We start from the raw sequence: 16,139 nt of genomic DNA, 5'->3' as shown, positions 1-16,139 counted from the left end.
AAATTTTTTTATTTTATAAATTCGTAGCCAATCGTTCCAATTCTTTGTCAAATCACAAACGGCAGAGGTCACCTTGCACATGCCAAGGATCACTCTGCGCCAATGCTCTTAGCCAAAAGGCCTAGAGCCACTGCACCGTTCCTGGAAGTACTGCAATACCAGGTTCGTGCCATGGAGGTGGATGGGTCAAGCCACCCCACACACCTCCGTGGAGGTGGATGGGTCAAGCCACCCCACCCACCTCCTGTTTCCAAAAAAGCAAGCATATACCTTCCTGACCAGGGAGAAACCACCCGGAGGTCATGGTGGCTGGTCAGGTCAGTTACGCATGATCTTAGCCAAAAGGCCGAGACTAACAGATACTTGATGCTTAATAGCACCACTCACTGACTTCCTGTCACCTATGCTTGGTTTGAAGGCCTGATACCCCCTACTGCTACCACTCCAATCTCCCTACTGTTTAACATTTGTCAGTATTTTGTTTTCCTGGAGTTCCTGTTATGAGTTCCAGACACTTCAGTGCCAAGTGGAATTTAAAAATAATTCAATTCCCCCCTTTCCATGTCGCTGTTAGTTAAAGGTACAGAGATTGATTTCCCCTCATTATGCATTCGTAGTAGTTAAAATAACATCCTTCCTGTTGGTAGTGAGTCACATTCCGTGCTGGGCGAGATAGCTGGTGGAATCAGCCTTTAAAATACTCATCCTCTTATTCAAATCTCTCCAGGGCCTTGCTTTCTCTGTAACCCCCTCCAGCCCACCAACCCTCTTAATAGGCTGGCTTTGTTTTCTTTGGAACATAGGAGGCAGAGGGGATAACTTAATAGGGAATATAAAATTATGAGGGGCTTAGTTAGAGTGGATAGGAAGGACCTATTTCCCTTCGCAGAGGGGTCAACAACCAGGGGGCATTGATTTAAAGTAATTGGTAGGAGGTTTAGAGGCTATTGGAGGGGAAATTTCTACACCAGAAGGTTGTAGGGGTCTGGAACTCACTGTCTGAAAGGGTGGTAGAGGCAGATACCCTCCCTACATTTAAAAAGTACTTGGATGTGCACTTGAAGCGCCGTAACCTAGAAGGCTACGGACGAAGAGCTGGAAAATGGGATTGGGCTGGATAGCTCTTTGCCGACTGCCGTGGACACAATGGGCCGAAATGGCCTCCTTCCATGCTGTAAATTTCTACGATAACTCATTTTTCCCTTTCGTGCTACAATCTGCTCCTGCAGTGACCAATAAGAAGGGAAAGAGGGACCCTACAGCCATACAATCACACAGCTGTAGAACCTTTTAATAGCAACATTTGATTGATGTTAGAATGCATAGCAGCTTATGACTAAAAGACGAGCAGCTGAACGAAATTTGCTTTTTTTAAAAACAGAATGGCACTCTGAAGATAATTGATCGAAAGAAGCACATATTCAAACTGGCACAGGGCGAGTACATTGCACCAGAGAAAATTGAAAACATCTATGTGCGGAGTGAGCCAGTTGCCCAGGTGTTTGTTCATGGTGACAGTTTGCAGGTAATTCTATTCTCCAAATGCAACAATGGATTCTGCACTACCACTGAACTGTGCTATAACTTGGTCGTGGCTCCTTAGAGGTGAAATTCAGTTTGGGCCGGAGCAGACAAAAAGCTGCTGATTCACTGTCTCCCATTTTGTGCTGCTACCCAAACTGAATTTAACCCCCTTGTGTCTGCACTCTGTCAAGGGTACAGTAGCATAGTGGTAATGTTACTGGATGTGATTTAAAGACGTGAGTTCAAGTCCCACCACGACAGCTGTGGAATTTAAATTCAGTTAATTAAATAAATCTGGAATAAAAAGCTAGTATCAATAATGGTGACCATGTAACTACCGGATTGTCGTAAAAACCCATCTGGTTCACTAATGTGCTTTAGGGAAGGAAATCTGTCGTCCTTACCCGGTCTGGCCTATATGTGACTCGAGACCCACAGCCCTCTGACATGGCCTAGCAAGCAAATTAAAAAAAAAATCAATTCAAATGTACCTTGCTTTTTAAACTGCAACTAAGTAAAATCAATGGACTTATTAAAATCTACTACAGCCGTAAAAGTGACCTGTACAAACATTATGTATAAATACAATCTTCATTCTGACCACTTCATAATTAATAGGATGTGCACGATATATAATAGTAGGCTGAATAAACGAACATCTGAACTTTTTTTTCATAAATTAAGTTAAGGGCAACTGGGGATGGGCAATAAATGCTGGTCTTGCCAGTGACACCCACATCCTGTGGATGATTTTAAAAAAAAAATTATTTAATATGTGGATATTGCAATAGATCTAATGACTGTAAGTCTGAGTTAAAAGCTAGCTTGACCTGGAAAGCTCCCGAATGTAGGTCTGCAGTTAAATTGGCTAAATTCCCTCGAAAGGAAGCCCAAGTGCACATCTTGGGCCTTATGAATGTGAAATCTGTCTTGCCAGCTTTGTATTTTAGGACATGTAAAGCTGGGGTAACTGACTCAGATACAAATTAATGATTTTATTTACCTATTTAAAAACTAATTGATGTGATTACCCTTGGGAACTTCCATTCTATTCACATTTGCAAATGTAGCCATTTAAATCATTGCAGTAGCTTTGCAGTTTTGTGTGTTTTATTTTGTTCTCAAATCTTTACTGTTTTGTTTAAGAAATTTACAGGTGCTCTCAGCTCATAGCTTGGTACAGAGTACAATGCTATATTATAGACTATGTAACATTGAGAACAATACATTTTGCACTGTTTTGTAAATTAGGGTGGGAATGCTTCGCAACAGGCCAGGCTGCTATCTGGCTAGGGAGCTCACAGGTTTGTGTATAGAATTACATAGAATATACAGCACAGAAACAGGCCATTCGGCCCAACTAGTCCATGCCGGCGTTGTGAGGAGCTTCGTTAGACATTAGGTCGATGTACCTGTGGTTGGCAGCAGAGGATGGGACAGTCCTGCACACACTTCGTTCCTGTTACAGCCTTCTGAACAGAGGTTCTTGAGGCCTGTGAAGCTGAGCAGCTTTGGCCTCCCTTTGGATTCAACTTCATGCATAGTCTACCTGCTGCCTACAGGGCAAAGAGCCCCTCCTACTTTTGCAGCAAGAGTGTGCATTTCCCACTGTGGGGCAGCCACTACGACAAACCTGGGCAAAGCACGCATGGTGCACTTACCAATTAGAGCAAGTAATGCAAAGGTTGCGCATGAAGCTGGGATTACACCTGCCTGCCTCCTACCTGCCCAAGGCAGAGTGATGCTGGTGCTGATTCTATAAAGAGACGGATGCTGTACATTTTGAATGCACAATTATTAGTTTGCATATAAAGCACAGGTACAAAACTTCAAACACTACTCGTCATATTTCACTGGGGGATGGGGATCTTCTTACACTTGTCTCTACAAATTTTTGTTCACACATCCAATGGAAAATTATTTGCATTGTTATTTTCCCCAAGTTTTAACGGATGCTATTTTAGAACTCCTTTATGAATTAACCCTGAACATCTCTAACTTCAAGCAGCGACAAAGACTCCAAATGGTCTCTTGTATATTATACCTGTAGTATAATAATTAGTTTAAGCCTTATCTCGCATAGAATGCCATACTGATTTCTTGTATTACAGGCCGCTCTGGTGGGAATTGTAATACCCGATCCTGAAGTGTTAACTGCTTGGGCACAAAAGAGACATATTAAAGGATCATTTGAGGAATTGTGCAAAAACAAGGTAAGTCTTGTGCATTAAAAAACATTAATACAGATTGATTTCAACAGCAGTATTGAACAGCAAATATTTGCATGCAGGTGACTTTATTTTTACTAGTGTGAAATAGTTGCGTTAGTCATAGAATCATAGAATGGTTACAGCATGGAAGAAGGCCAATCGAGCCCGTGCCGACTCGGCCTAGTCCCACTCCCCTGTCCTTTCTCTGCAGCCCTGCAAATATTTTTCCTTCAGATACATATCCAACTCCCTTTTGAAAGATAAAATTGAATCTGCCTCCACCACCCTTTCAGGCAGCGCATTCAAGATTCTAAACACTTGCTGCGTAAAAAGGTTTTTTCTTGCGTCACCCTTGGTTCTTCCAATCACCATAAATCTGTGTCCTCTGGCTCTCGCCCCTTCTGCCAATGGGAACAGTTTCTCTCTCTCTACCCTGTCCAGACCACGCTATCAAATCTTCTCTGCTCCAAGGAGAATAACCCCAGCTTCTCCAGTCTATCAATGTAACTGAAGTCCCTGATTCCTGGAATCATTCTCATAAATCTTATCTGCACCCTTCTCTATGGCCTTCACAGGCAGGAGGAATGTGAAAATGAAAGGTAGAGCAGTATATGCTACAAATATTCATATTCTGTTTACTATTCAGAAATTGTATCCTCTAGGTGCTCCATAGCACTTCACAGCCAATAAATTACATTTGAAATGTGGTTCCTGTGATGTTGGCAAATGCAGCAGCCAATTTGGATATAGCAAGATCCCACAAACAGTAATGGGATAAATGATCAGTTAATCTGCTTTGGTGGTGTTGGCTGAAGCATTATTGTTGGCCAGGACAACAGTCGAACTCCTACTAAACTCTCCCAACTAGTGTTCTTGGATCTTTTACGTTCACCTGAACAGGTGGACAGGCCCGGAATTTAATGTTGTCTGAAAGGCAACACCTCCTTTTAAAGTGTAGCACTAAAATGTCAGCCCGTATTGCGTGATCAAATGAAACTCTGATCACCTGACTCTGAGGCAAAAGTACGATGACGGAGCCAAGCTGAGGACTGATTTTGCAGAAGTTCTGTTGTATAAATTTGACAAAGTATTTTATTATATTAGCTAGAAATACTTTTTTTTTTCCCCATAACCTAGTTATTCAAATACTTTTTGATGATTTTTCCTACACTTGTCTGAGCTATTTTTGTTCATGTATCCAGTTGAAAATGAATTTCACTTTTATATTCCCTCAAAGGTTTTGAAAGATCGTATTTTAGAAGATTTGCAAAAAATTGGAAAGGAAACTGGACTGAAGTCTTTTGAACAAGTAAGCAAGCAATTGTTTTACTGGCTGTGCCACATCTTTTGTCTGCTGTTCTCTTTTTTTATTCTTCCTTTCTCCACACTAAGTGACTTCCTCCTTCCATTGCCCATGTGGCCACTTTCTGGTGAGTGTGTATTTTCTTCATGCCAACCTATTCACATTGCTGATGAGAATAAGAATATATTTCTCATACATGCTCATTTGTTTAAAAAAACTCAAACCTCACAAACCGCTTTAAAATCACAGTTCCAAGAAGACAGCTCAAAAAACTGTTTTTATTATTACAACCTAACTATTTAACCCAGTCCACTGCATTAAGGTGACTGAACAAGTTAAAGTACACTTTATATTGCATAGCATTTCGAGATTTTTAGCCACTGTTTTGGGCGTCACATTCTGCACTTCAGCTTGTTTTTCCTGTGAAAACTGAAACCCAATGATGTGTGAAAAGCAGCAGCAAATACAGAGTCAGTGGGACATGAGCTTAACAAGCTCATCACTTGTACTGTAGCAAACAAACTAAAGTATGCTTTGTTGCAGTGGAAAATTTGGACAGTTCTGGAGCACTGAAAAGTACTAATTTTCCCCCCCTGGTAGGGTCCCAACCCACCTCGCCCTTTGATTTTGGACATTTTTTGTGCACTTTACAGGGTTTGAGTCTACCGTAATCATATAGGCTTCCCACCTACTGTAAGCAGTGGTTGCAATCACTTCTAATTAGTAGTTTGAGCAGTGATGCGATGGGGCAGAGGAACCTGGTCCTTTAGCAGCAGCATTTGAGTGGGAAGTACGGAATGGGGGGGAGGGGGATGAGGGAAAAATGTATGTCAATGGAAAGGATAGGGGATGTGGAATGCATGGAGGAAAGGGGAAATTGTTAACCATGCAGGGAAGGAATGAAATGGGACGAAGAAAAGGGTACCGAAACCAGGAGTGTGCTTTGGGAGAAAGGAAAGAAGTAGAGTACCAGCGTTAACTGAAGGGGGAAAGGAGAGAGAGTACCAATATGATTGTGAGGGTGCAAGGTTACTACCATGAGCTGGGTTGGGGGAGGAGGAGAAGAGTGCAAGGTTGAATTGAGGGGGCAGAGGAAGAAGAGTCCCAATATGAACTGGAGGGGATAAATTACTATAAATTGTACTTTCCTTCCATTTCTTACAGAAATTGCGCACTTCACGGCTACTTTTGCCCACTGTGCTATTTATACCAGTTAGGTGCTTTTAGATTGGTCACGTTACTGCAAATTCCTTTTAGCTCATTCTAACAGCCCAGGCTTCCAGAAAGTGCACAGAGTAAAGTTATGTTTTCTGCAAGTGCATAAAATTTAGCTTCTGTTAAAAATGGTGTGTGCTTTCACCTCCATCGAGTTTACTTCCTTCTTCCCTACCTTTTCTCAGTTATGTGCTAACTACATGTTTTCTAAGTGAAGGATGTTACCAGGATTGAAAAGAATGAAAAAAAGACTAGGTCAATTGGGAAGCAGTGATTTAGATGACACTTGGCTTGGGTTTTTAACAAAAACTCTCAGAGGAGGAAATGACCATTATACAGATTTAGTATGAAAATATTCACCAATCTGTAGAAGTTGGTTATATTTAGTATTCACAATAATCTGCTCACAGATGCTCAGTTTGGGTTTTGCCAGGACCACTCGGCTCCAGTCCTCATTACAGCCTTGGTCCAAACATGGACCAAAGAGCTGAATTCCAGAGGTGAGATGTGAATGACTGCCCTTGACATCAAGGCAGCATTCAACTGAATGTGGCATCAAGAAGCCCTAGTAAAATTAAAGTCAATGTCCTTCCCTCCATCAAAAAGGCCAGAAATGGGGATGTTCATTGATGATTGCACAGTGTTCAATTCCATTCCTAATTCCTCAGATAATGAAGCAGTGTGTTCCTGCCTGCATGCCGCAAGGTCTGGACAACATCCAAGCTTGGGCTGATGACTAACAAATAACATTCATGTCACATAAGTGCCAGACTATGGCCATCTCCAACAAGCGAGAGTCGAATCACCTCCCCTTGACATTCAATGGCATTCTGTCAAATCCACCACTATCAACATCCTGGGGGTCACCATTGACCAGAAACTTAACTGGACCAGCCACATAAATACTACATGAGTAGGTCAGAGGCTGGGTATTCAGCAGAGAGTAACTCCCAAAGCCTTTCCACCATCTACAAGGCAGAAGTCAGGAATGTGATGGAACATTTGCCTCGATGGGTACAGCTCCAACAGCACCCAAGAAGCTCAACAATATTCAGGACAAAGCAGCCTGCTCGATTAGCATCCCATCCACCACATTCACTCCCTCCACCACTGCCGCACCTTGGTTTCAATGTGTACTATCTATAAGATGCACTTCAGCAACTCGCCCGTGGCTTCTTCGACATCACCTCCAAAACCTGCGACCTCTGCCACCTAGAAGGACAAGGGCACCAAGCACATGGGAACACCATCACCTGCAAGTTCCTCTCCAAGTCACACACCATCCTGACTTGGAAATATATCGGCGTTCCTTCATCATCGCTGGGTCAAAATCCTAGAACTTCCTAACAACACTGTGGGAGTACCTTCACCACATGGACTGCAGAAGTTCACCACCACCGTCTCAAGGGCAACTAGAGATGAGCAATAAATGCTGGCCTTGCCAACAACACCCACCTCATGAAAATTAATAAATAAAACCTAATTTTAAAAATCCAGTCTGTCTTAGAATGTTTTTTAAGTTTGTTTTACTTACAGTTCCCATCAGTTCAGGGAATTACATACACTAATCCAGATAGCGGTAGTTCATAGTCACTTCATAAGGGGTAAGCCAACTAGGACCGAGATGAGGAGAAACGTCTTCACTCAGAGAATTGTGAACCTGTGGAATTCTCCACCACAGAAAGTTGTTGAGTCCAGTTTGTTGGATATATTCAAAAGGGAGTTAAATGTGGCCCTTATGGCTAAAGGGATCAGGGGGTATGGAGAGAGGGCAGGAATGGGGTACTGAAGTTGCATGATCAGCCATGATCTTATTGAATGGTGGTGCAGGCTCGAAGGGCTGAATGACCTGCTCCTGCACCTATTTTCTGTGTTTCATGAGAGAATTTGAATTTTAGTGTCTTTCATGTCCATAGGATGTCCCAAAGCCACTGAAGTACTTTAATGTAGTCATTGTTTTTATGTAGGTAAATGTGGCAGTCAATTTTCACACACAAAAAGTGCATGAACAGCAAGAGATAAATGACCAGATAATCTGTTTTAGTGGTGTTGATTGAGGGTTGGTCAGGACAGCAGGAGAACTTCCCTGTTCGTCACATAGTGCCACAGGATCTTTTAATAGCCACTTGAGAGGGCAGAATTTAACATCTCTAAAAGAAAGCACCTCTGACAATGCACCAGTGCCTCAATATCAGTGTAACTATTTATACTGCACTTTTTTGACAGACATGCATCTGTCAAGCCCTGTCCCCTTCAAGCCCCGCACCTTCTCTCCTCTTCCCGGCCCGAATTATTCCCTCCACGTGGTGCCGAGAAGCAGGTCCTGAGGCTCCGACTCTTCGCCGGCTCAGGCCCTGGCTCTCTTTCTCTCCCCCTGGGCTCTCCTCCCCTTGCCCTCAACCCCCTGGGGGGCCTGGGGCTGAGAGCAGCGGCGAGCAGAGAAGCAGCGGGGGGCCGAGAGTGAGAGAGAGGGAGGCTGGGGGAGGGAGAGAGTAAGAGAGAGAGAGAGGGGCTGGTGGAGAGAGAGAGAGAGAGAGAGAGAGGGGCTGGGGTGGGGTGGGGTGGTGTGGGGGGAGAGAGACTGGGGGTGATCGGAGGAGAGAGAGGGAATTTAGGGAAGACGGATCATGTTCTTCCAACTCCCTATAAGGGACACATTGTTGGACTGGATGATATCCAGAAATCACGACACTGTCACTATTCAATTCATACTCAATAAACCTGTTAACAATGCCTGCCCCATCTAGAGGGGGGGGAGGGGGGAGAATGCACGCGCTGGGGTAAGGCACTTTGGCTGGGGGAGGCATGCACTTGGACTGGGGTAAGGCACTTTGGCTGGGGGAGGGATGCACTTGGACTGGGGTAAGGCACTTTGGCTGGCCCTTGCTGTCTTCTGGGAAGCTCTGTCCTCTGCTACTTCAGGAAGTCAAAGTGGATCGAGTTACAATTTGTAAAGTCAGTGAGACCTTGGGATGGGCGGTTCCAGTTACACATTCCAGTGGAACTTCAGGGTGTGGCTTATCCTCCAAGGGGATCAATCATAGACGAAGGGCGGAGCATGGTAGTCATTTTTGCAGTACAAATAAGCACATCCCCTCAATATTGCACTGAAGCGCCAGCCTTGATGATGTACTCTAGTCTCTGGTATAGGACTTGAAATTGGGTGACGGTGAGCCACTGAGCCAAGCTGATACTGAGCACAACTAAAACCACCCTGATGTTTAAGATATGTTTTCACCCACATGTTATAGGTGTGCATAATTTAAATATGTCGTCCCCACCCCCCATTCTTTAGCATAATTTTGATGACTTGCTCTATATCCAATGGATCAAAATTTAACAATTAGTATGTTAAAGAGCATGTTTAAGAATACATGTAGGATGGGAACAACAACTGCAAATTGGTGGTACAGGTCAGAAATGAAGAGAAGTTATCAGGTATTTTTTTGCTGGTGTAAAATGATCACGATGCTCTTGACTTGAGCAATACATACACCTCTGCCAGTAACTTGGAGGTTGGGATTGCAGCAGGAAGCACTGATGATGTGGTATAGATAAGTGGTGACATTAAGGAATGAGAGTAAATATTTGAGTCAGATTTGACTAAAGTCAGCTATATTTTATTGTGGCAGGTACTAAATTGGTAAACCTTTCAATTTTTAGGTTTTTCTGCTGTTTTGTGACTTATAGAATTTAAACACATGACCAAGAATTTAATTGAGCCAAAAAATGACCTGACTTGTTTAATAATATACTTTTTTCATCTTGAATAGGTGAAGGACATCTATCTCTATCCAGAGATGCTAACTGTTCAAAGTGGCCTTCTGACTCCAACATTCAAGGCAAAGAGAGCAGAGCTGAGAAAATTCTTCAGTTCACAAATTGCTGAACTTTACAGAAACATCACTGTATAAAGAAATGCACATTTTTTCTGAAGCAAATCTAATTAATGGCCTTGTTCATTTGATAATGATAAACTTAACAGATGCTTTGCAATTATCTACCAGAGTATATATATAAATATATATATTCATATTTTGTACAACAAGCCTTGTGAGCCAAAAATATCAGAGCAGATCACTGTTTAAATATATTTCTTGATTTCCAAAATGCCTTATATTTGAATCTTTCATCTCTATCATGGGGGAATGGCATAGCAAACTTGAAAGGGAAGCACAAATTAAGTTGCACTTGGGTGAAAGGATGTACAGATGTCACAAATGCACTATTGAGTAACATTCTTTTATATCTATGTACACAGCAACTGTTGCACAAATGTCTAAAGATGAAATGAAGATTAACACTGAAAGCTTTAACAAGATTACATATTTAATTTATAATATCTCCCTAAGGTTTAATATTTGATTTATTCAAAAAAAAGGCTTGGCATTGTAAATGTTTTTGTACACCGAACCAAAAGAGAATTTGCAAAAATTTCAGTAAAATTAAAATAAAAGGTATGTTTTGTGTACTTCGGTTCATCACGGCAGTAAATTCTATGCATTGTTCACAGAAAAAACTTACTCTGCTGAAATAAGATGGATATAGTGACCTTGAAATATGTTATATGACCCTATCACTGAACGCTGAAATGGTACTTTATCACCTAGCCAGCAAAACCTGTTTCCACAATATAAGTCGCCAGTTCTATAGTAGGTGGTATACCTCAACCTCAACCATCTCACTCTCAACCATATTGCAGTCTTTAAATAGAGGAGTTGCAAATAAAAATCCAGAACTCAGAACTGCAGAAGTAGTTCTCTCATCCCTTCCTACGATATGCTGCATTGTGTTGTGCTGGTGCACTTTGATGTTTGAGAACAATGTCAGCTTACTAACTGATTATTTTCCCTACACGAAAGGGCCTTTTATAGGTAAAGGATGCCACTTTCATATTACTGGGGGAAAAGAATCAGAGATCTAATTTTCCCCCTAGTGTGTTCTGAAGATTCTGTTCCTAATTATTTTCATGTATTTTTCTGCCTCCAAAATTGGGTGTAAATTAGGCACCAGGTGCTCTGAAGTCAAGTAACCAATGCTTGTTTAAATATTTTGCCTATCCATCTAAATATACTGGTGCCCATTCATTTTCACAAAAGAAAGGAAGTGTTTGTTTTCTACAAAACAACTATGTAAGGGAACAAATATAGGATTGCTACTTAGTGAACTTGTGCTGTTCATGGACCATGGCGACTTCGAAATGTCTTGTTGAACCATTCATTATTATATATTAAATATACTGATAAAAGTTTTGTATTCAGTCCTCTCTTCTAGTCTCAGGATTTTACGTTGCACTTTTTTGCTGCATGTTACTTTTTCTGTTGCGCAGCAAGCCTGTTGCACTGAGCTGTGATGCAATGCTGATGCTGTACCGAGTTATTGCTGGAGACTATCATATTGCTCTGTTCCTTCCAGCCACAGCAGCTTGTTTTATTGCAAATCTCCCCATTGCTGGCATTGTCGCTTTTATTCCCAAACGCTACCCAAGCCCTTGGAAGCTGGGGCTGTGGGCTGCTCAATAATACTGGGGAAACAGATCTTAAGGTTTGGCAGGGGAGAAAAAAGGGGAAATGGTAGGGAGGGGAGAAAGGGTGGAAATGGGGTGGGGGGCAGTGGTGCCAACTGCAAACACTTTCTAAAACAGACCCAAATTTGGGGAGCTGAGGGAGAAGGAGGATGAGGTGGTGGTAAGGGGCGAGGCTGATGATTGCTGTGAATGGTGGGAGATAGTTCAGTGGAGTTGATGAGATGAAGTTTCCTTTTCATCAAAGGTACCCCGTCAAAAACTCACTGTCTCCTGTACTTTTTTTAAGTTTTTTTTTAGTCCTGCACCCAGTGTTGTGTTGTTTCTTGAGCTGTCCCCAATGTATATGCTTCTACCAGTGTGTGTGTTTTTCTTTTCGTCTGGCTACTGATATTAATGTTTTTTTTAGTCCTGCTCCTAGTAGGTTTTTTTTTAGTCCTGCATTTACTGTTTGTGCATTTTGTTTCCTGACCTATCCATGTTAATACATTTACCAAAATAAACACAACCTTCTGCCTGGGACATGAACTGACACAAATATAATTTTATTAAATCTACATATCAAGGCCCCTATTTTCCACTCGTTTCTTTGGCACCCGCGCATGTTAACATACGATTTTATTGTGTACGTTTGCGGCAGAACAAAAAAATCAGGACTTTCACCAAACAGATATTTGAATTTGGCACTGCGCTGGGGGAACCGGAGCTTCAACGCTTAAAACTCTCAGGCATGCACGAAAAAAGCAACTTCCTAGTCTGGATCAGACATATTTAAAGATCCCTTTGTGATCGTAACATTTTTCCTTTTGTGATTAGATCGTGCTGGCTGGATCTTTCTGCAATTTTGAGCATTAAAACCTGCAAATCATGGCTGAGAGGGAAGTGGAAAAGGAATTCGAAGGAGAAAGAAGGGCCATTCGATTTCTCCCACACAAAGTGGTATCCCTGATAGATATCATTGAGAGGAAATGGGATCTGCTGGCAACTCGGGGAGAAACACAAAAAAGTAAAACCTGCTATAATGGCTCAACATTGGGATGGTGTTGCTGTAGAGTACAATGCAGTAGCCATCACCTGGAGAATCAGCGGGCAGCTGAAAAAGAAGTGGCAGGACCTAGGAAAATTAGTTTTTAAGTATGCACTGCAATTACATTTGTAAATGTGTGCGTGTGTGGCCACCACACAAAAGAACCCTCTCTTTAAAAAGTTCTATTTTCATCTTTGCTGTTGAAGAATGCAAAGATCAGGAACCACAGGAATCGTACTGGTGGAGGTCCACCAAGTAAGCTGCAATTGAGCCAGCTGGAACAGAAGATCTCTGATCTGATTAAAGCTCACCGGAGAAGGCCCAGGTCAAAGATGGGTTAAGCCCTGCAATTTGTACTGTGGGTTAGTTAAATACTGCGTGGGCTAGCTAGGCTTTAATGGATGTTTTCGATATGTTTTACAGCAGCTGCACATCAGGAAGAGGCAGAAGTAGCACCCGAAGGACATCCAGAAGAGAGTCCAGAATTGTTTCCTGATTTTGAGCAGGATGATCTGGATGAAGGCCAGCATAAAGATCCCCCCACTGATCAGATGGTCATACTGGACCTGCAGCCGGTGGAGCCCATGGATGAGGATGTACGTCCCAATGTGGTCCAGCAACGCACACCTGTGAGAGGGATGCCCAATAGGGTCGAGGAGAAGGAGGGTGAAAAGGATAGCTGAAGCGCAGGTAGACATGGTACAGCTCATCGGGTGAATGGGGAGAGCATGCAGCTAACCAGGTCACTCCTAGATACCATGGGTGAGGTGAGGGCAGAAATTGCAGGACTGAGGAGAAGCAGCAACACTGGAGGAATAGGACCACCACTCGTGAGGCAGATTAGGGAGGGAATGGTGGATGCAGTTGGTGCACAGTCGGGACAGCTGATGGGGGAAATTGTCTGACATATGTGATGGAAATTTGCAGGTATCTGCTGCAATAAGGGAACACACCCAGGTTGTCATTCAACAACCACCAATTGGCAGCATCAACTGCTGCCACTCAAATCATCCCCAGACCAACCTCACGGACTGTGCCACAGGGTGATCCACTTGGAAAAAAAAGACAAAAGATGAACCCAGACCTTACAGAAAGGTGTCTACTAGGTCTGCCCCTGTCCAACCCCACCAACGAAAAACAAAATATAACCTTGGGCTCACTGGGGGTGGGGGGAGGCTGAGGAAATCGGCTGCGCCAACAGACCGGGCTAAGGGTAGAGGCACCAGGGTGGGCAAGAGGGGCACTACACGCTAGTGGTCGTTGAATAAGGGGGAGGAGAGTTAATTTGTATCTTGCTGTTACTTGTTTTGTTAATAGAAAAGTTTGATCCAATAAAGTTTTATTAAAGTTAAGTACAAATGTTTAATAAACCTATTCTTTAAATTTAACCAGAATCAGTGCACTATTTTGTGAATTTAACCGCGACACTATATTCAAATGTGCCACCATTTAGCCTTCAGGCAGTAAAACATTCACTGATTAGCCACTGATGCAAGTCACTAGCAATGGCTAGAGGTCCCCTTGGTCGCCCCACATTCCTCCACCGTCATCCTACGGCTTGAGGTGGTTCCTCCTCCTCGTCAGCCTCTTCCGAATTCTCATCCCTCCTTCTCCCCTCAGGAGGATCTTCAATGTCCACTACCTGTCCCCTCATGATAGCCAAGTTGTGCAGCATGCAGGATATGACAGTGAACTGAGCGAAGTGGTGAGGGAAGTATTGCAGGTAGCCTCCAGAGTGGTCCAGGCATCGGAAACGCTGCTTTAAAATGCCAATTGTCCTCTATGATGCTCCGTGTTGTTACGTGAGACAAATATTGGAAAGTGTGAGGTCATGCACTTTGGCAGAAAAAAAATCAAAGAGTAAGTTATTATTTAAATGGAGAAAGATTGCAAAGCGCTACCGGACAGCGGGACCTGGGTGTACTTGTGCATGAAACACAAAAGGATAATATTCAGGTACAGCAAGTGATCAGGAAGGCCAATGGCATCTTGGCCTTTATTGCAAAGGGGATGGAGTATAAAAGCAGGAAGTCTTGCTACAGTTATACAGGGTATTGGTGAGGCCACACCTGGAATACTGTGTGCAGTTTTGGTTTCCATATTTAGGAAAGGAGATACTTGCTTTGGAGGCAGTTCAGAGAAGGTTCACAAGGTTAATTCCAGGGATGAGGGGGTTGACTTACGAGGAAAGGTTGAATAGGTTGGGCCTCTACTCATTGGAATTCAGAAGAATGAGAGATGATCTTATCGAAACATGTAAGATTATGAGGGGGCTTGACAAGGTGGATGCAGAGAGGATGTTTCCACTGATGGGGGAGACGAGAACTAGAGGGCATAATCTTAGAATAAGGGGCCGTCCATTTAAAAATGAGATGAGAAATTTCTTCTGAGGATTGTGGATCTGTGGAATTCGCTGCCTCAGAGAGCTGTGGAAGCTGGGACATTGAATAAATTTAAGACAGAAATAGATGGCATATCCTTTCGTAAATATGAAAGCGGTTCAAAAAGCATTTAGGATCCTGGGCTTCATAAATAGAGGTCTGGAGTACAAAAGGAAGGAAGTTACGATGAACCTGTATAAACTAGAGTATTGTGTCCAATTCTGGGCACCGCACTTTAGGAAGGGTGCAGAAAAGATTTACAAGAATGATTCCAGGGATGAGGGACTTCAGTCATGAGGATAGACTGGAGAAGCTGGAGTTGTTCTCCTCCGAGCAGAGGTTGAGAGGAGATTTGATACCGGTGTTTAAATTATGGAGGGGTTTAGACAGAGCAGAGTGAAAATGTTTCCATTGGCGGAAGGGTCGAGAACCAGAGGACACAGATTTAAAATGTTTGGCAAAAGTACCAAAGCATGAGGAAAAACGTTTTTACTCACCAAGTGGTTTGGATCTGGAATGCACTGCCTGAGAGGGTGGTGGAGGCAGACTCAATCGTGGGTTTCAAAAGGTAACTAGATTAAGTACATAAGAACATAAGAACTAGGAACAGGAGTAGGCCATCTAGCCCCTCGAGCCTGCTCCGCCATTCAACAAGATCATGGCTGATCTGGCCGTGGACTCAGCTCCACTTACCCGCCCGCTCCCCATAACCCTTAATTCCCTTATTGGTTAAAAATCTATCTATCTGTGATTTGAGTACATTTAATGAGCTAGCCTCAACTGCTTCCTTGGGGAGAGAATTCCACAGACTCACAACCCTCTGGGAGAAGAAATTCCTTCTCAACTCTGTTTTAAAATGGCTCCCTCGTATTTTGAGGCTGTGCCCCTTAGTTCTAGTCTCCCCGACCAGTGGAAACAACCTCTCTACCTCGATCTTGTCTATCCCTTTCATTAT

General features: G+C 42.9%; 1 protein-coding gene and 1 non-coding gene across 10 annotated transcripts in view; one reads left to right on the top strand and one right to left on the bottom strand.

The window, feature by feature from the left end:
• Positions 1–11,500, top strand: part of LOC139263173 (long-chain-fatty-acid--CoA ligase 1-like) — a 232,975-nt gene extending 221,475 nt beyond the window's left edge. For all 9 annotated transcript variants that reach the window (XM_070878863.1, XM_070878919.1, XM_070878909.1 and 6 more), the window contains 4 exons: positions 1,382–1,525; positions 3,636–3,737; positions 4,972–5,043; positions 10,026–11,500. In XM_070878863.1, the coding sequence (XP_070734964.1) occupies positions 1,382–1,525; positions 3,636–3,737; positions 4,972–5,043; positions 10,026–10,166 (459 nt within the window). In that variant the 3' untranslated portion in view covers positions 10,167–11,500. The remainder of the gene's footprint in view (positions 1–1,381; positions 1,526–3,635; positions 3,738–4,971; positions 5,044–10,025) is intronic.
• LOC139279808 (U2 spliceosomal RNA) lies at positions 167–359 on the bottom strand. Its single transcript, XR_011596530.1, has one exon. It is a non-coding gene; the product is annotated as a U2 spliceosomal RNA (small nuclear RNA).
• Positions 11,501–16,139: the final 4,639 nt, after the last annotated feature.

The sequence above is a fragment of the Pristiophorus japonicus genome, chromosome 1 (assembly GCF_044704955.1).
Source record: "Pristiophorus japonicus isolate sPriJap1 chromosome 1, sPriJap1.hap1, whole genome shotgun sequence".
In the NCBI taxonomy this organism is placed as follows: Eukaryota; Metazoa; Chordata; class Chondrichthyes; family Pristiophoridae; genus Pristiophorus; species Pristiophorus japonicus.
The sequence above is the reverse complement of the archived record's forward strand: the minus strand, read 5'-3'. Positions and strand labels throughout refer to the sequence as shown.